Source organism: Typopeltis vanoorti, chromosome 13 (assembly GCF_054136105.1).
Source record: "Typopeltis vanoorti isolate ZY-2024b chromosome 13, IOZ_Tvanoo_1.0, whole genome shotgun sequence".
Taxonomy (NCBI): domain Eukaryota; kingdom Metazoa; phylum Arthropoda; class Arachnida; order Uropygi; family Thelyphonidae; genus Typopeltis; species Typopeltis vanoorti.
In genome coordinates, this window is record NC_143561.1 from 30,590,001 (window position 1) to 30,611,164 (window position 21,164).

Here is a 21,164-nt window from a genome sequence, read left to right on the forward strand (position 1 = left end):
TTAATAAGAATTCATTTTGTATGGGTTAGATACATTAATTTATAAAATAACAGGAAATTCTTTATATTTACTTTGGATAGAAGGGAGAAAAGATTTTTGCACTACTGTGAAACCTGAAGCAATGCTATATCTCATATAAAATCACACTTGAACTATGGTAATTTTACCCCCCCCCCCCCCAAAAAAAAATCTGAGAACAATGAAATATTAGAACATTTTTTGCCTTATATCACTGACTGACAAAACTTTGCAATGTACAAAATTACAATAACTACTGCTGGATGCTACTTAGTGCACTTAAATTATCAAAGCATCTCTTTCAACTCCCCCACCCAATTTATATATATATTTAAATTTGTTCAAATCAATGTTTATATATATTTAAAAAAAAAAAAAAAAACCTGAGTAAAAAGCTTTTAATGTCTGCTGTAGTATGATTACATAAAATTGTCATTGCATAGCATAATGCAATTGAAACAAAAATAAATATTAAAAATAAAAAGTTAAATAAGAATAAGTTTTCTGTTGATTGCCACAAAACTGGAACTAGAGCAAGCAGAAGACCAATTTGAAATTAAAAAAACAGAGCAGTTTTAATAGTTAAAACCCTGTATGCATGCATGCAAGATTATCACAAGAAAGCTTACATTCATGACTAAAGGGAGAATAATCATTTTTTTTCATAGAACATTTGATTGCATTCAAACTGAAACAATTTTAAATGAATATTTAAAATTTATTTATGATTTTTATATTAAAACAAACTGTTCTTTTCAAGTTACAAAAAAATTTAATGAAACCAAGGTAAAATTGATAATGAAACTAAAAATGATTTGAAGACAGAAAAAGCTTTAAACAATTTATTACCAAAAGTTTATGTAATTTTCTATGATAAAAATATGCCCAAACACCAGGTTTGTCCACTTTTCCCAATTATTTAAAACAAAGGTGTTTGGCAAAATCTGAACTTTTTTCTTTTTTTAAATAATATGGATACATTATCTTCTGACAGATAAACCACATACTCTGAACAAGAATATACAATTTTTCACAGACAATCCTATGCGAAAAGTATCATTAGTACATCGTATCAGCATTGCTGGTTCGAGGTTTCTTTATTTTTTCTAAGTTCTTTGTGATCATATCATGCAGTGTTGCCTAAAAAGAAAATCAAATGCTTTAGATAACTGGAGAGGTAGTAAAATTTCATATTTAAATTAACTTATTCTATAACAAATATACTAAACTTTAATTATGAAAACATAACTTGGCTAAGTATGTGGACAACACAGACTAGAATCCCAGCAAAAGTGAGCACATTCAGAAATTTTATTTACCCTGAAAATGTTATTAATAAGAATACACAATCATGCTGGATTCCAGCACAGCTGTGTAAGCCCTGGAAAGACAGTGAAGACATAACTTTACACTTGGCAACACTGAAATGACATCCCCATTCTTTAGCACCAACCTACAAGGTGGGATCAACAGCATGGTTACTGCAGCCACAGCTCTATCAGAGGAAGAGTGAAGCCGAAAGGGAATCACATAATCTCATATCTATTAATCATGTGATGAGTTTCAAGTTGATCAATTTACTTACTTAGTTGCACATAGTTTGTGTATACATGTGCTTTGCATCATTGTCAGGAAAATGTAAAGCAAAAGGAGCAGTGTTTGGTGATTTCCTTGAAATTGTGCAAACCTGACTTTATATCCAAAATTTTTCCAAAATGTCATAACCTGGGTGTATAGTTATGATCCTGAGACTAAGATTCAGAGGTCACAATGGAAAACACCCAACTCACTTCAGCTGAAGATACACCAATCAAAATCCAAAGTCCTGTCAATTGTCTTTTTTAATCTGGAGGGAATCGTGCAGGCAGACTTTGTAATCTAGAAGCATTACAGTCAACTCCGAACATTAAAGGAGTATTGGAACATTTGCAGAATGATATGCATTGATAAAGACCACAGAAGTTGACAAATGTTTTTTTTTTGTTGCACCACAACAATATTCCACTGTGGCATGGCACACTTCTTATTCAACTGTTTTAATAAAAAAAAAATTATTGTGCCTACATCCACCATATTCATCCAAATTAGCAGCCTGTGGCTTCTGGTTCTTTCTAAAGTTAAAACTGATGAGGGGAAAGGCATTTTGCATCAATACAAGAAACTGAAGCAGTCCTTTTTAAAGAACTAAAGAAAGGTAACTTCCAGAACTGTTTCAAAAAGTGGCAGAAATATGGGGATAAGTGTGCAGCAAGCACACTTATCTCCAAAGTAGTCAAAGGGACTACTTTGAAGGAGATTAACTTAAGTTAATAAACTTTCTTGAATTTTAACATTCACCATACTTTTTGATTGCACCTTATATTCAAATCCCTGGGTAACAAAACATCAGAACTTCCTGACATTGCTAGGAACATTCTTTGGTATTGTTACACAATTAAAGAATAAGACAGAACAAGTAAACTATTTTTTACTGAATTCTCAGCTAGTTTTGTGAAAATCTTTTGTTTCACATCATCAGGATCATTACAAGAATGAACTACAAAATTAGTAATAACAGTTAACATATATAATGAAAATATTCATTCTGTACTGTTATTACCCATTTTCTATTTTTTTTAAAAATCTTATTCATGTAACTATACTGATGGCGTGAAAAAGATTTTCAAGAAACTACTCAAAAAAAAGTTTTTTCTATATTCTTTAATTGCAGATTAATACTAAAAAACAGTCCTGGAATGTTCCTAATTTAGCATCAACAGCAAACTGAATATCCTCATTTACACCATGAATGAGGTCAATGATACAAGTGTTTAAGTAGTCCCAGAACTATTCACTTTTTTTTTTAAGACATTGCACCTCCATACACAACTAGCTTGCTCCTATCAATCAACATCGCTGCAACCAAGCTACCAAATGACTACCATCCTGCTCAATTTCAACAGTAATGTACTATGCAATACTCAAACTTTAGCAAAATCCAGATAAATCACAGTATAAGCAACTTCTAGTATGACAGTAACTTATAAAATGTAACCAAGTTATTAAAGCATGACCTCCTCTTAACAAACCCATGTTGTTCTCTTGAAAGACTTCCATTCTTATCCATCCAGATTTGTATTCTGTCTCTAACCAGCCCCTTCACTCCTACATCTGATGTACACATTGGCATGTAGTTTTAAAACAGACTTGTATTTTCTCTTATATAATGGCACTATTTTACCCTCTTCTTTACTTTTCTAGGATTGTTCTTAGAAGAACAAAGAAGATATTTGCCACACTTCTGTTGAACAACCAAGTCAAGGACAATGCTAGCTCTTTGCACATTCCCATAATATATTATCTCATCTAGTTCCACAGCCTTATTAATAGGTAAGCAGGGCCTCTCCTAATATTTTCAGGGCTCAGGGAAAGAGTACAAATAGAGGCACACATATCATGCCAATATAATTAAGTTATAAATGAAGATAAACTATTAAATAAAATAAGTTCTATCCTCCTACCTTGATAAATATACCTTCATAATGCTGTGTTATCAAAGAGAGCTGAATTTAATTATTGCATATGTCAGTGTTCTGTTGATGGGCTGGCAATGTTTGGATGAGTAACAAAACCAAGACATAATTCATAAGTTGCTATATATTCCATAAAATTTCTTGTTCCATAAGAGTGATTCAGAATATTTCACTTTTACCTCTTATTTAATAAATTTGTGTTTGTGATATGTGGGGTTTTCTAGTCAGGTTCCTAATATCTTCATATAGGACCAAGGGAAGTTACTCCTCTTGCCCAGATCTAAGGGAAACACAGTTCTAAACACTTCTCATTCTTGAACTGTCAGTCTTCTGTCCACCTTCCTATTGCTAATTCAACATTACTCTTAACCACCTTGCATGAAATATTTCCACTATATCTCCAACAAACTAATGCTATTCTTCTATTAGAAACATATCTATAGAATTCTTTAGGATTTTGCTTTACTGCTACAGTCAATATTTTTTCATATGCCAATCCAATTTCTCCTCCCTTACACTTGTCACCTTCCTAGCCTGCACCTTATACTTCTCATGCTGCTGAGAGGTGCAATGTTTCTTTATATCTTCCCCACAATGTCCTCTTTCTCAGATAACACTCAAATCTGATATGCTGTAAGTAACTGATTCAAGATTCAAGGCACTGCTAATTTTTCTCCCCTTTAATTGATTAAGTCATTGCACATCGCCAATCAGTTTCCTTAATTTATCAATAATCAAATCTGATATGGTGAGGAGCAAAATAACTTTATATGGAATCAACAAGAAATTAATCTCAAAACTAAACTAGTAGTATGCAACAGGATTAACTGTGTTGAAACTTCAAGTGTTATGCTATATTTGCAAGGTAATAAAAATTTTTCACCTATCACTGTTTATCTTCTATTGTCATTCCAAAGTTGTATACCCTCTTTTGAAACACTTGTGTATAAAGCAAAGTCTGTTTTTGATGTCTTCAAAACAGATAGGGGATGTTCCAAAGGATGGTTTTTGTGCATTTTCATCAATGTACACCTCCAGATTATGGAGTAGTGATTATTATTATTTTTTACCTACTTCCATAGCCAATACTGCAGTTGAACAACATCTGGCTAGTATTTTGTGGCCAGATATTGTTAAATTTGTTATGTTTATTAATAAGTATTTTATGTTTTTTCCAATATCCATTATGAAGAGCAAGGTCTATAAGCCGATTGACTCCTGCGGCAAGGCGTATGAGACTAAACAGACAGAGTGAAAACATTGAAGTTTCTTGGAATAATAAGGAACGATCTGCTTTTTCTTATAATTGTAATATAAGATAATCAACTGATCCAACAGTTGTGATCGGTACTATAACTGCAGTATGTCAGCACTATAAAGCACTTAAATAACAGAATACATGAATCTCCTGAAATGTGTTGTTTGAATGGAAAGGTGAAACTAAATGAAATCAGTTCCTCCTGAACCATTATTATCATTCATTACAATGCAGAATCCACAGTCTCATCAATTTATTGAAATTATTCGAGCTTACAATTCTGCATTTCATATGACATCATTTGGTGCGAAGCAAATAGTTGAAAGGGAGTTCATGTCTACTTTCAAGGGGCAAGGTCAAGTATACTATTAGTTTGTTGACAGTCGAACCAAATGATCATAAATTTTTACATATTTATTTCGATTCAAACCTACATGAACAAGCAGCTTTTTGTTGTAGACAGATCACAGGGTTGAACTCAGAAATTATATTTGATTTACAAGGAATGTTACATCAGCATAACATATACAGTTGACCCTTGAAGAATGTAGGTTTGAACTGTGTGGTTCCACTTACACGAGTTTTGTTTTGTAATAAATATATTGGAAATTTTTTAGAAATTGATAAGTTGAAAGTCCAATTGCTAGAGAAGTGAAGCCTGGACTTTAAAGAAGAGAGATGAACAGAAGATAACAGCAGCAGAGATGTGTTTTATGAGAAGAACAGCAGGATATACTCATTTCGACCATAAAAGAAATATGACATTCTGAAAGAAATCTATGTAAAACCATAATCAAACAATACAGGGAAAATTGGAAGAATCAAGTGCAGAGAATAAATATTAACCGAATTCCAAAGAAACTCTCGAACTACAGCCAAAGGGGTAAAAGTTCAGTAGGAAAACCCAGACTCAGATGGAGTGAGACTGTAACAGGCCACTAGGCCTAATACGTAGAAAGAAGAAGATATCAGTGTGCCAAATACAGGACTGAGGAAATGCTGGTAAAAACCAGTTGTTTAAAACAAATCATATAAAAACTTGCCATTTTTTAGTAATAAAAAATATTGAAAAGTATCTTACAAAGGTATGTTGAACAGTGATGTAACATCAAAGCTCACAATCAATTCGTTTGGATGAATTAAGCGTCTGTTTTTTTTTTTTTTTTTTTTTGAATTCAAGCCTGAAATGTTTTTAATGCAGAAGGGCAAGTTCCATAAACTGAAGAAATTAATTTTGACAAATATTTAGCAATTTTGTATGCAAGAGCACCAATAAAAAATCACAATAGAACAAAGACACTCCGATCTTCTATGAAAGGTAGAGTTAGACAACAGTTTCTTTATCAAGGAAAAAAAAAAAAAAAAACTAAGCCAACATTTTCTTTAGCGTCTTCACTTTTAACCTGATGGGATCAGAATAAATTAAACTTACCAAGAAATATATTCTTGTTTAATTCTTTATTCAAGTGGAAACAAAGTTTGTGCATGCAAGTACTTCATGACTGAGCTACTTATATATAGAGGCTAATGATGTTGCATTAATGGTGTATAATGCAAAGCACACATCCTTTCAGCTGTATATATTATGAGAAGGGCCACTACACAGACCAGTTTCAACCTTTGAAGGATGTTAAGACATGGGGGAGGGTACCTCTCTCTCTCTCTCTCTCCCCCAAAAACCAAGTGATCTCCAAGATCACTCTCAAATATCTCACTGAGTGATAAAGGGTCACTGCTAAAAACACATCACTCTTGACTTGAATCACTACAGGACAGAAAATTCAGTGGTTCCACTTCATGATGAAAAAAAAAAAAAAAAAACCTGCCACTGAGAGGAACTGCTGTACTCTCCAGGATCAGTAGGATCCAGACCTAGAAGAGATCAAGGTCGAAGCACTGCAAAAGTCATATTTCCCATATATAAAACAGTGAAAAGGTGTCGCACCTTATTATTAAAATACTCTGAATTAAAGCTAGTTGTATGTTTTTCATTTAGCTTAAAACTTAAATTTATCAAGAAATTATATTCTTATTTAATCCTTTATCCAAGATTAAACAAACTTTGCACATGAAGTATCTTCACAACTAGGCTACTGGGATACAGAGGGTAATAACTTCACATTAATTGTCTTAGCAATTCACAATGCAAAGCACACATGCATTATGGGAAAAGGCCACTATCCAGAAGAGATAACAAGATTGAAGTGAAAAAATTTCTACAACTAGTTCTAATCCAGAGTATTTTAATAAGGTGTGAGACCTAATTTCCCAACCATTCATCATAAAATGAATATCTGATCCTGACAATTCAAGCCTGAACTCAGCTTGTTCTTAGCCTCAAGTATGCCTACATAATTTTATCTGGAACACTCAATAAGGAAATTCCTCTAATTGTCAGTTTTATATATATATATATATATATATATATATATATATATATCCGCGCGGTTAGCCTAGTAGCTATGCGCTTCGCAACCGTATGCCTGGGGAAGGAGTGTCCTAGGTTCGATTCCCGTCGGTGACGTGAGGAGCTGAAGGATCTTCCTCAGCCATAGCCAAGTTAGCCAGTCTTGGGCATGGACAGCAGGGTTTTTTCCCCAGTTTATTCTGAGGTTTTTCATCCCACAATGCAGGCAAACTGGCCTTGAGAACTCAACACTACAGGCCATAGGATACACCGGGGCATAAGGCTGACCACCTTATCCTGTAAACGGAGTGAGGTCCGATGATCAATGGACCCTCGACACCGCAAGGTAAAAGAGGGTATAAGGAAGATGAGAAGATATATATTACAGATAGAAACTATGCAAGTTCTACTCTACTTCTAATCATCTGGAATTTGATCCTCTGACCATGTGTTCCAAATCATGTAGTGTAGCAACTATATAACACTTTCATATCCCTATATTTCAAGCATTTCTAGTCAAAATCTACTCCTATTGCATGTCCATCTTTCAAGTTTTTGAGCTTTCATCTTAAGTATTGCTATGTACTCCTGATTGCATTCCTCTTTCCTCTTGAATGTTTTTTTGTCAGTTCTGTCACTGCCCGTTTCATTTAATACCTTTAAATAATTGACTCCAGACATCTAAAATGTTTAGTTTTGGTTTTCATATCATCTGATTCTTTTTACTGTATACTTTCATTTCCAAGCTTTTTTAATAGGCTCAAGAACATTTTGCCACCATCCTAATAGTTTCAGTTTTCTCTATTCTTACTAGTCTTGTCATGACTTTTGTTTAGCTTTTATTTTTCTTTGTATTATCTTGGAGCATTTACTAACTTTTAGTATGCTCTCTTCTTTTCCAGGACTGCTTTTTTGACTTGAGTTCACTATGGAGTTTTAATTTTTCAATCCTTGCAGATATCACATGCCTCCCTGGCTAAATCAACACATGTTTTCTTCAGGATTTGCTATGGTTTGTTTCTTGTATTCAAACTAATTTTTTCTTGAATAATATTTGTATATTTGAGCTTACAGTTCACCTGTTCAACTTTAATTCTTAAAACTTTTTTGCATATTTTTCTTTTCAACATGATATTTTTATTTTGCTTAAAACTCACGACCACTTTCTATTACAAATCCCCCGTATACCCTATCTTGAACTGTGAAGATATTGTCGATAACAAATTAAAATTTTTTTCTAGGTCAACTTGTGCACGTTTTTATGTTGAAACACGGTGTTTCAACATAAAAACATAATTGTGTTGCTTATCTCAGCAACACAATTATGTCCAAGTTATCTTTCTCTATTTGTTCTGCAAGTCTGACCCCCCCCCCACTAATGTCGTCATGATGAATGTGCCATCTTCAATTCTGCTGATTTTTAAGTTTGTTCTAGTAGCTAACTTTTTTTTTTACTGCTTAACCCAATTCCCTGATAATAGCAAGGGCCCTGTTTAATCAATATGAAATTGTATTGTATCATAAGCGGACGCTAGTGGTCGCCGATACTTTATAGTTTACTATACTATATTCAGCAAGAAACTCGCTGATTCCAATCTTTGAGTTTCTTATTCGGTTTTAAAACAATGTGGGATTTAATATCCCCTTAATTTAAATAATGTTTTTGTTGCCGAAATGAAGCTTATTAGCTCTTCATATTTAAGTAACTTAATGGTAGCACCTGTTTGAAACTCGTATAGCAGAGTATAAGTTCTTTTCGCTATATACTTTGGTATTAACTTGGTCTAGCTATTCACTGATGAAGCCTCAAAAAAGGCTGAAACCAGTCTGGGTAGTGACCTCCCCACCATAATGTAATAACAGCATACATTTCCTAGGAAATGTGTTTTTACATTATGGGAAATACCTAAGAATAGCGATCAAAACTTTACCGACTTTACTGCGAGATTTCCGGTATTGCACTATGTGCTGGGGTCACTTGCATTTAGCGGACGCTAGTGGTCGCCGATACTTTATAGTTTACTATACTATATTCGGCACGAAACTCTCTGATTCCAATCTTTGAGTTTCTTATTTGGTTTTAAAACAATGTGGGATTTAATATCCCCTTAATTTAAATAAGTATTGTATCATGTTTGTTTCTAGTTTAAGGCAATACAGAGTACAATTTGGTTTGCAAATCTCAAATTGCCAGCCCATCCTCATTCTTCAGAAACCAGTGAATATCTACTAATGAGGGTGCACCACATGATAGTGAAACTAAATTAGGTCAGAAACCCTAGTCAGTTTTCTGCATTCCTTAAAAGATCGTGTGGAGGTGTCATAGTTATCTAGCTTTGATCCTTAAGTGACCTTATCGTAAACTTTCACAGCAGAAATTTCCCTCTGATATAATTAAACTTATAGAATTTGTTATGGTCTGGTTATTTCAATCACAAAGGGGAATACCTATTAACAAGTAGAAAGAACAACTATGAGTGGCCTTATGTCACCCAACTGACCATTCTGTACAATTCATTTTAAACAAAATTATTAATACCATATATCTTCAACCCCATAGCTGGAACCAGTATGTTGATATTTTTCTCCATCTGTACTTGATCACAGAATGACATCTTATATTTCATAAGATCAAGAATCCATCAGTGCATCAAATTCACTTTAGAACTTTGAAATAATGCTTTATTACTGGACTGCTTCATTTTCCAGCAATATTTCATCTAAGATAATTGTACCTTCAACAGAAGATTTATTCATGTTGAATACCATCTGTATTATCCACTCTGATTAACACATAAATTGGATCAGATATGGAGTTCTGTTTAAATTGCTATAAAATAATTAATATAGATATTTCAGAATATCATCATCATCATCATCATCAAATTCCTGCTATGTACCCTCAAGGGGTGTACAGGATATGACAGTACTACAAACCAGATCAAAATACTTTTAAGTCTGGATATTTTGTTTACTAAGAAAAATATCAATACATAGAGGGAAAAAAAGCTATGGGCTGTCCGATTTCACTAAACTGGGCCATTTCTTCAAGATTTTTACTACCATATTTAAGCATAAGGGTCAAAGTTGTATAACTGAGAGGAGACCTCCACATAGCATTTAAAGGAATGCGGAGAACCGACCAGGGCTTCTGACCGAATGTCCAATCCTCAGCTTCTCGTGGTGCACCCTGTTTGGTATCTACCTGGATAATGAACGGACGATGATGGGCTGGCAATTTGGGATTTAGCCGACCAAATTGTATTCTTACTGGCTTAAACCAATATAGAAAATGATGGTACAACATGACAAAATTTCATGCCGGCTGGAGCATCGCCTTGTTTAACCGTTGTTTTCACCAGGGAACCAGGGCAAACAGCGAAAAGTCAGCTACTGGAACAAATCTGAAAGCACACCCCAACTCAACATCAGAGTTAAAGATCGATACTATCAACATAAGAAGCCTGAATGGGAAAGAAATGGAGCTAGTGGAGGAATTAGATAAGTACCAGATCGACATAATAGGGGTGACTGAAACAAAAAAGACAAAAACTGGCAAGATCTTTCTGAGCAATAAATACAAAATGTTATACTCGGGAAATGACAATCAAGGAAAAGAAGGAGTGGCCATAGTATTCAATACAAAATACATGGCTAATCTTCTTGAATGGCAGGCAGTCTCAAGTAGAGTGATGTGGGCAAATATCAGAATGGGGAATTGGACAATGAGACTTATTTGTGCCTATGGTCCCACAGAAGGTAGAAGTGGAGGAATTTTTTGATGCTTTAGAAAAAGCAACTGACACAATGAAAAAGGAAAAGTTGGTCCTGGTTGGGGATCTAAATAGCAGAGTAGGAAATGATTGTCAGACATACAAAAATATTTTGGGAAAATTTAGAGAAAAGAGCAAAGCTAATAATAATGACAAATACCTGTTGGATTTCTGCTTAGGACATGGACTGGTTATTATTACTAATACCATGTTCCAACATAAGAATGTGCACAAATTCACATGGAGAGAAGAGGCAAGGAATAAGAAAAGTCTCATTGACTATGTTATTGTTGATAGTGATGTTTACCCCCTGGTGCAGGACACCAGAGTGTACAGAGGATTTGAAATTGGAAGTGATCACTATTTAGTCTTGAGCAGGATAAAATTGAATTTCATATTGAAAAGAATAACGTAAGAAGTTTTAAAGCGAATAAAAGTTGAGCAGCTCTCAGATGTGAACTGTAGGCTAAAATACACAAAGATTATTGAAGAAAAAATGAAAGAGTTTGAGAACAGGAATCAAACCTTGGAGATTCAGTGGCAAACTCTGAAGAAAACATTGATTGAGTCTGCCAGAGAGGCATGTGGTGAGGTTATCTGTAAGGATAAAAAAAATCAGAACTCCCTGGTGGACACAGGAAGTTAAAGAGGCAGTGAAGGAAAAGAAGAAAGCATATCAAAAGTTCCTGTCAAATAAGTCAGCTTGTGCTCTTAGAGAATATAGAGACAAATGCAAGAATGCTAAACACTGTGTAAAACTAGCTAAACAAAAGTCATGGGAGGACATTGGCAAGAATATAGAAAATAAATATCAAGAAGGTGGCAAAATATTCTGGAGGTTGTTGAAGAAGCTTAAGAATGGAGGAAAGAGTGCTGTAAAAGGAATTAGAGATAATAAAGGTGACATGCAAACGGGAGAAAAAGATATCCTTGAAGTATGGAGTAATTACTTTGAAAAACTGCTAAATGAAACAAGCAGTGATGACACAACAGTGGTAAAAAACACTGACAGGCATGCAGTCAGGAATACATATCCATACTAGAAGTAGAAAAAGCCATCAAAGGCTTGAAATGTGGAAAGGCAGCAGGAGTAGATGATATTCGACCAGAAATGCTGAAGTATGGTGGTATAAGAGTCTTACAGTGGCTGCACTGCATAGTTCAGAAAGCATGGACAGAGGGACGAATTCCCGATGATTGGAGGAGAGCTCTCATAGTACCCATATATAAAAAGGGAAATAAAACTGAATGTGAGAATTACAGAGGTATTTCCCTACTGAGTGTTCCTGGCAAGATCTATGCAAGTATACTTGAGAAACGGTTGAGAAGAATTGTGGAAGAAAAGCTTGGTGAAGAACAAGCTGGATTCAGGCCAAATAGAGGCTGTGAGGATCAGATCTTCACTTTACGACAAATAGTCGAGAAAGCATGGGAATATAACAAAGATCTGTATTTAATTTTTGTCGATCTGGAAAAGGCATATGACAAGGTGCCAAGAGAGAAGCTATTCAATACGCTGCAGTTATATGGTGTCAATGGGGCATTATATCAAGCAATACTTAGTCTTTATTTGAGTTGTAAGGCAGTTAGAATTGAAGGAAGTACAGGAAGATGGTTTAATGTTAAATCTGGTGTGAGACAAGGATGTACATTATCCCCTCTGTTATTCATTATCTATATGGATCACATTATGAAGTAAAGTGGTATTAAACATGATATCAGAATTGGAGATGTTAATGTCAGCTCTTTGCTTTATGCAGATGATGTTATACTTCTAAATAAATCCGCTAAAAGTTTGCAAGATTCCCTGACCAAATTGAATAGCTGTTGTAATAGATATGGTATGAAGATCAGCAGTAAAAAGACAAAGACAATGAAAATAGGCAGAATCATTGAAAATGTGAACTGTGTTGTGAATGGAGAACCTGTGGAACAAGTAAAATATTTCAGCTATTTAGGTACGATTTTTACTGAAGATGGTAAATTAAATATAGAAATAGACAACAGAATCAGCAAAGCTGGTATGGTGGGAAGTCAATTGAATAAATTCATATGGAATAAGAGAGAAATTAGTCGGAACACTAAATTAGCTGTATACAAGACGGCGTTCAAACCAGTTTTAACTTATGGATCTGAGAGCTGGGTCAGAAGTAAAACACTTGACCAAAGACTAGAGACCACAGATATGAGAGTCCTGAGAAAGATTATAGGCGTGAATAGATGGCATCAATGGCAATATCATATTAAAAACGAGAATATTAGGAAAGAAATTGACATTGTCAGAATCCAGGAATGCGTTAGCAGAGCTAATCTCAGGTGGTATGGTCACTTAAACAGAATGGGCGAGGAAAGATTAGCAAAACAAGTGTTCTCTACCAGGTTGGCAGCAAAACGACCCAGAGGAAGACCAAGATATAGGTGGATTGATACAGTACAAAGTGCTTTAAACGATAGAAATATAAGATCTGATAATGTTGGAGTCTTGACAAGTAACAGACTGATTTGGAGGAAAATTGTAGATAGGAAATTAATAATGATGTAATTTCTTTCATGTAGTACTATCATATCCTGTACACCCCTTGAGGGTACATGGCAGGAATTTGATGATGATGATGCTATTGATGCCATCTGTTCACGGCTCTAATCTTTCTCAGGACTCTCATATCTGCTGTCTCTAATCTTTGGTCAAGTGTTTTACTTCTGACCCAGCTCTCAGATTCATAAGTTAAAATTGGTTTGAACACTGTCTTGTATATAGCTAATTTAGTTTTCTGACTAATTTCTCTCTTACTCCATATGAATTTATTCAGTTGACTTCCTCCCATACCAGCTTTGTTGATTCTCCTGTCTATTTCCATATTTAATTTACCATCTTCACTAAAAATCGTGCCTAAGTAGCTGAAATGTTTTACTTGTTCCACAGGTTCCCCATTCACAACACAATTGACATTTTCAACAATTCTACCTATTTTCATTGTCTTTGTCATACCATATCTATTACAACAGTTATTCAATTTAGTCAGGGAATCTTGCAAACTTTTAGCGGATTTATTTAGAAGTATAACATCATCTGCATAAAGCAAAGAGCTGACATTAACATCTCCAATTCTGATATCATGTTTAATATCACTTTCCTTCATAATGTGATCCATATAAATAATGAATAACAGAGGGGATAATGTACATCCTTGTCTCACACCAGATTTAACATTAAACCATCTTCCTGTACTTCTTTCAATTCTAACTGCTGACTTACAACTCAAATACAGACTAAGTATTGCTTGATATAATGCCCCATTGACGGCATATACCTGTAGCGTATTGAATAGCATCTCTTTTGGCACCTTGTCATATGCCTTTTCCAGATCAACAAAACTTAAATACAGATCTTTGTTATATTCACATGCTTTCTCAACTATTTGACGTAAAATGAAGATATGATCGATGATAGAGCTCTACTCCAATCATCGGGAATTCGTCCCTCTGCCCAGGCTTTCTGAACTATGCAGTGCATCCACTGTAAGACTTTTATACCACCATATTTCAGCATTTCTGGTCGAATATCATCTAATCATGCTGCCTTTCCACATTTCAAGCCTTTGATGGCTTTTTCTACTTCAATTATGGATATGTCTTCCTGACTGTATGCCTGTTGAGTTTTTTTTAGCACTGTGCTATTCATTTAGTTAATTTTCAAAAGTAATTACTTCATACTTCAAGGATATCTTTTTCTCCCATTTTCATCTCTAACTCCTTTTAGATCACTCTTTCCTCCATTCCTAAGTTTCTTCAATAATTTCCAGAATATTTTGCCATCTTCTTGATATTTATTTTCTATGTTCTTTGCAAAGTCCTCCCATGACTTTTGTTTAGCTAGTTTTACACGCTGTTTAGCTTTCTTACATTTGTCTCTGTATTCTCTAAGAACAAAAGCTGACTTATTTGCCAGGAACTTTTGATATGCTTTCTTCTTTTCCTTCTCTGCCTCTTTAACTTCCTCTGTCCACCATGGAGTTCTGATTTTTTTTTATCCTTGCAGACAACCTCACCACATTTCTCTCTGGCTGAATCAATCAGGGTTTTCTTCAAGGCTTGCCACTGAATCTCCTAAGTTTGGTTCCTGTTCTCAAACTCTTTCATTTTTTCTTCAATAATCTTTGTGTATAGTCTACAGTTCACATCTGAGAGCTGCTCAACTTTTATTCGCCTTATAACTTTCTTACATGTTATTCTTTTCAATATGAAATTCAATTTTATCCTGCTAATAATAATGGCAAATATCTGTTGGATTTCTGCTCAGGACATGGACTGGTTATTACTAACACCATGTCCCAACATAAAAATGTGCATAAATTCACATGGAGAGAAGAGGCTAAGAATAAGAAAAGTCTCATTGACTATGTTATTATTGATAGTGATGTTTTCTCCCTGGTGCAGGACACCCCCAATAGCAATAGCATATTAAAAATGAGGATATTAGGAAAGAACTTGACATTGTCAGCATCCAGGAATGCGTTAGCAGAGCTAATCTCAGGTGGTATGGTCACTTGAACAGAATGGGCGAGGATAGATTAGCAAAACAAGTGTTCTCTGCCAGGTTGGCAGGAAAACGACCCAGAGGAAGACCAAGATATAGGTGGATTGATACGGTACAAAGGACATAGACAATAGAAATATAAGATCTGATAATGTTGGAGTCTTGACAAGTAACAGACTGATTTGGAGGAAAATTGTAGATAGGAAGTTAGTAATGACTTAAATTTTTCATGTAGTACTATCATATCCTGTACACCCCTTGAGGGTACTTGTCAGGAAATTGATGATGATGAGATGACAAGATAATTGTTTCATATGTTAAAAATACTTCTGCAGGAAAAAATGTTTGACTTCCTTTTTTCTTATTCAAAGTATATTCTTTGTGCTTTTCATATGCATACTGCATTCCTTGTTCATATAGCTTCAACTACTATAGTCAAACTGGGCATTTGGCTGAGGTTAGACATGAAGAACATGCAAATTACTTTCATTTCAATCAACTTGGTATGTTCAGATTGGAATGGCAGAAAGATTTCAGTGTAGTTTTTTTTAATTAAATGATTATCCAGATTTTTACATAAACCACATCTTAATAAACCTAATCCCATATCAGTCTCTTATTTTTGGGAAACAGTTATTTGCGATTATCATAGCTTTTGTAACTTAGTCAGTAGTAACAATGTCCTTTGGTTGGAAAGACCAAAGTTCAAATCCTGTTCACAAAGAAAGTTACAGTTTTTCATGGAAAAGCAAGTTACAGTTGGTCTCATGTGGAGGTGGTAGGTTATCTTGCCTGCAAAACAAGCCATCTATAGATATAATAGATGTAACTATGGGAAGACAATGCAGATAAGATTACCCATCTTATAAGCTTAATCAAGTTTCTAAGAAGCCAAATTAACTTGACCATAAGTCATTAATATTAACATGAAAAAGAAGATGGGATTATCTATAAAATAAAATGTACAATTAGTATTCTTCTGTTGTAATTATTTAACAAACAGATGTCAGTATCATGTTAAATTTTTTTTTCAACTTATTTGAAATGTTCTAGTAGCTTATTCTCCCTCCTCAATATTTTATATGTTAAATCTTCTGTAATAATACAAATCTTTAAAGCATGCTCCAGGAGCTTTAATAATAAGTGAAATAACTCTAAAATGCAAAAAACTTAAAGCTATAGGGCCTGATGGAATAACCTTAGAACTTATGGAACCCACTTAATTTGACGTATTTCTATATTCAAAAAAGGAGAATGAAATTGTTGCATAAAAACTTTTCAATAATCAGTTTATTCTGTGATCTGTAATTTTGCTTTTCTATTTGAAGAACAACGTGCATTCAAACATAGGACTTGCATCATGATGCAAGTATGTTAAAACAAAATACAAAAACACTTGACAAATTATGAAGCTAAGAGGGAAAACACTTTATACAGGTTATTTCTCTATACCAAGTAACAATTCATTTTAACAATTAGAAAGAAAATGATTAGAAAACAAGGGATATAACAAGTTGCACCTTATCTTCATCTCCATTTAACATATGTAAGTATATAGATGACATTGTATGATTATGGAAAGAAGAGTATTGGCATTAAAAAACCACAGAATTCCTGTTAATACTTTTTTTTTACAGGATGGTTTACTGAAAAATTCCCATTTAAAACCAAAATAGCTGTACTTTACATACTTTAACAAGTACAACAGTTTAAGATGTAATATTGTATTTAATAATGAAGATGATATAGACCAAAAAACTGGAGACATTTTGAAGCATGCTGAATAATAACTAAGCCAGAAAAAAAAAAAAAAAAATCTAAAATGATGTGTAGAATCTGAACAACAACAACAAAAAAAAATATTAAAATACAAAGTGCAGAAATGAAATTTTCTAAATCAATAAGAGGATGTACAAGATTTAATCTTATCAGAAATGAAGCTATTAGAAAATAGGTGAATGCATTATCCCTAAATGACAATAGCAGAATTAAGCAAAAAATGCAAAGACTATGTGAAAAAAAAATGACTGAGAGAAGATTCAAAGAAAGTTCTGTATATACTACCATCTACAGGAAAGGAAGACTAAACTAATCATGGATCAATTTTGAAGTTGGAACTAACATATTGCCTGTCAGTGAAAGAGGCATTACACAGAGTTGATAATTTATAAATCATTAATTTGATAAAATAAAATAATTTAATAAGATATTTAATTTTACAAATTTCTCATTTTTTTAAATCAGAAATTGAAAACAACAAACGCTATCCTCAAACAGAAACACTCCACTAAAATAAAGAGTATGGGTAAGTGAATATTAAAGTGCTCACTTTAATTGCTTTCTGAATAATATATACATAAGCAAAGTATTAATTAAGTTTCTTTGAATATTTTTTTTTATAAGCTTTTAACAGATTGTTTAATATTTTTTATTTTTTTAAAGATATAATTTGGAATGCTGAGCATATCCTGCTTACATATCCTCTTCTGTTACTGAATTCTGGAACTTTTATACACACACTGTGTGTGTGTGTGTGTGTGTGTGTGTGTGTGTGTGTGTGTGTGTGTGTGTGTGTGTGTGTGTGTGTGTGTGTGTGTGTGTGTGTGTGTTGAAGATTGCCTTAAAGTTGGGTGAAGAAAAATTTATATAAAGTAATTTTCCTGATTACATAAGTTATCCACTGTTTATTATTGGAGAATTTCAGAGTAGAGTGCCATCCCTTGAGTCCTTGGAGATGTCACATAATATTCAGCAATATAATTTTAATTGCTGAATCAGAGGCATAAACACACACTAATCTTGAATGGCTCTGCTATACACGATTTAATCCCAAAACATCAAGATTGAGTAGTTAACTTTTTTTGAAAATACATATTAAATTAATACAGGGTAATAATTCATATAGAACTACACCTAAAGTTTTTGTTCTAGATTGCAAACAAATGAGGGGAAACTGATCAAAATTTCAGGAGTTATCTCGAATTGCTCAGCAATTCAGAAGTACTTCAAGACAAATCCATGCAGTCATTTCTGGTCAGTAAGAATTTTTGGGTTCAGTTCTAAATCATCCTTTACAATGATACATATTAAGATATGCTATATATATATATATAAATTTTGAATGCAAGATAACCCACAAATACTAAAAGGCTATTTGAAATAATTAACACTATACAAATATTTTAACTGAAATCATTTAGTCTGTTAAACTGACTTATCATAAAATCTGATGAGCAACTTACATAATGATTCCTCAGTTCAGATATTACTAAACGCATACTTAAAAATTCTTTTTCGTCCAATTCGTGTATGGTCCTCCGGAAATCATCCTGCAACATTAAACAAGAATTACCATTTCTACACATTTTAATACTTTGGAGCACCCCCCCTGCATCCTCAAGCTAGCATGGAATTTTACCATGTTATATCATCATTTTAAGTAAATATATATACTATACAGTTTGTCAGCTAAATTTGAAACTGCTAGCTCATTCTTTCATTATCTAGGCAGATACCTACTAATAAGGAGTAAAGAGTGGACATAGGTATCAGCCATGATCCTAGTTGGTTCTCCATATTCTTCGAAGACTGTATGGAGTCTTCCCCCCAGTTATCTAAGCATTGATCCTTGTGCAATCCTTTGAAATATCAAAGGATGTAAAAAAGTTCACAAACAATGAAAACAAATTCATAATAACAGAAAAGAATGGTTTCACTGTTCAAATTTTACAAACAAAAAGAAATTTACATATGAAACCAGTCTATGATATTCAGTAGTTTAAAGTAGTTCAGAGGTAAATTAAGAAGCAAAATAAATACTCCTCATCTGAAACTTCAAAGCATTTGTAGCTTAAATTTCTTAATTTTTTTTAAATTACTGTTTTAAACCTTACCCAAGTGCAAACAAACCAATTTTGCATGTGAAGAATCTTCACAAGAAATCTACTTGTATGTAGAGGCTATTGCCTCAGCAATGCATAATGCAAAGCACACTTCCTCTCAAACATGTATATTGCTACACATTACAGAAATAGTCACTGTCCAGGTTTCAAACTTAAGTCCATCAGTGGGAGCCAGATCCAGGATTATATATCAGTGCAGAAGTCATTTTCCAGTATACACCAACAGGCTGAGGATTCATATCCTATCACAGCATAGATGTTTATTTTAGGATGGGAGATAAATTTCATTTTCCAATGTGAGACCACTACCACCTGCTTAGCAGAACCCCAAAACACTGACTTGAAAGAGTTCCAGTTTAGGTTTCTGTATTATGCACATGAAATATTTCATTTTGTCATATATGAATTTTTCATATATTATCATATTCATTTTGTCATGCACCAGTGTCCAAAATCTAAGGACAAACACTATTTCTGAAGATTAGAACTGCAAATCCAAAAGAATCAGATCGTGGAAATTTGTGTAACTAATGATTGAGTAGAAAGCAGGCGCACATTCTAATTTTTGATTCGCATGCAACGGGATCATGTGGTAGCACTCAACAGCATAAAAGGCAAAAGGTTGCACTAAGCAAATTGTGTTTGAAGGAGATGATTTCACACAGGGAAGAATTATTGGAAAGCTTGAAGACAGCAGCAGAATTACTCATATTGCCAGAAAGTTTAAAATCTCACATAGCACTGTATCCAGGTTCTGGGCAGCATTTCAAACCAATAGAATGTGTTCCAGGCATTTGCTAAGAGGTTGCACTCACTCTATCACAGAGCATATAGACAGATTTTTGGTTATAACAGCAAAACATAATTGACGCACTAAGACAAGTCAGTTCCATTTAAGCACAGGTACATGGATATCTCAACAAATTGTGGCAAGTCTGCAACAAGCAGGCCTATACACCTAAAGGTTTGTATTCTGCATCCCTTTATCTGCAGCTCATTATAGAGCAAATTTTCATCATCAATGGGCTAATGTACTCTTTACAGATGAGTTTTTTCTTCTGATTCTGGACAACACTTGATCTGGCATGAAAGTGGTACTGCTTATCACATGAGAATGTTCTTGAAGGGATAGATATGGCAGTGCTGGGGGGTCATGGCATGAGGAGGCATTATGCTTAATGGACTAACCAAGCTACAAGTGCTGGAAAAAGGGACTATGACTGGTCAATGTCGTGTTCAACTGTTCTGTGGTGCTGTAGGCGACAAATTTATTTTTATGGATGATAATGCCACACCAGTATCTCCACTGTTTGTGTAAGCAGTGGAGATACTTTTGGAGAATGAGCATATTAACTGAATTGAGTGGTCAGCAATCTTCCCAGATCTCAACCACCATAAAACATGTCTGGGATGCAATAGGGAGATGCACTGCTGCTCGAAATTCCCTTACAGAAAACAAACAAGACCTTTATCTTTGCTCTGAAGGAGGAATGGGCCAGTTTGTCTCATGAAGTCCTGAATCACTTGGTGCTAAACATGGTACAACATTGTGAGAGCTGCATGACAGTTCAGGGGTGGACACATTCCATTCTGAAATGTTTCTCTGCATAGTTTTTTTTAAAATTTTTTTTTTGAAAGCAGTGTACTTTAATTCCTTAACACCCTTAGGAAATTTGTAACATTTGCCAATAACGTATTGCAATTTAATTTGTATGAAATTTATAAACTTTTTTTTGTGAAATGTAATTTATTTGTAT

The 21,164-nt window shown here is 34.0% G+C and overlaps 1 protein-coding gene across 2 annotated transcripts in view; it reads right to left on the reverse strand.

Annotated features, from left to right (window-relative positions):
• Positions 1–400: 400 nt before the first annotated feature.
• The window catches only part of REG (proteasome regulator gamma), a 146,419-nt gene continuing 125,655 nt past the window's right edge, over positions 401–21,164 (reverse strand). For both annotated transcript variants that reach the window (XM_090402845.1, XM_090402846.1), the window contains exons 9-10: positions 18,748–18,834; positions 401–1,158 (exon numbers count right to left, since the gene is read on the reverse strand). In XM_090402845.1, coding sequence (XP_090258971.1) covers positions 1,078–1,158; positions 18,748–18,834 — 168 coding nt within the window. In that variant the 3' untranslated portion in view covers positions 401–1,077. The remainder of the gene's footprint in view (positions 1,159–18,747; positions 18,835–21,164) is intronic.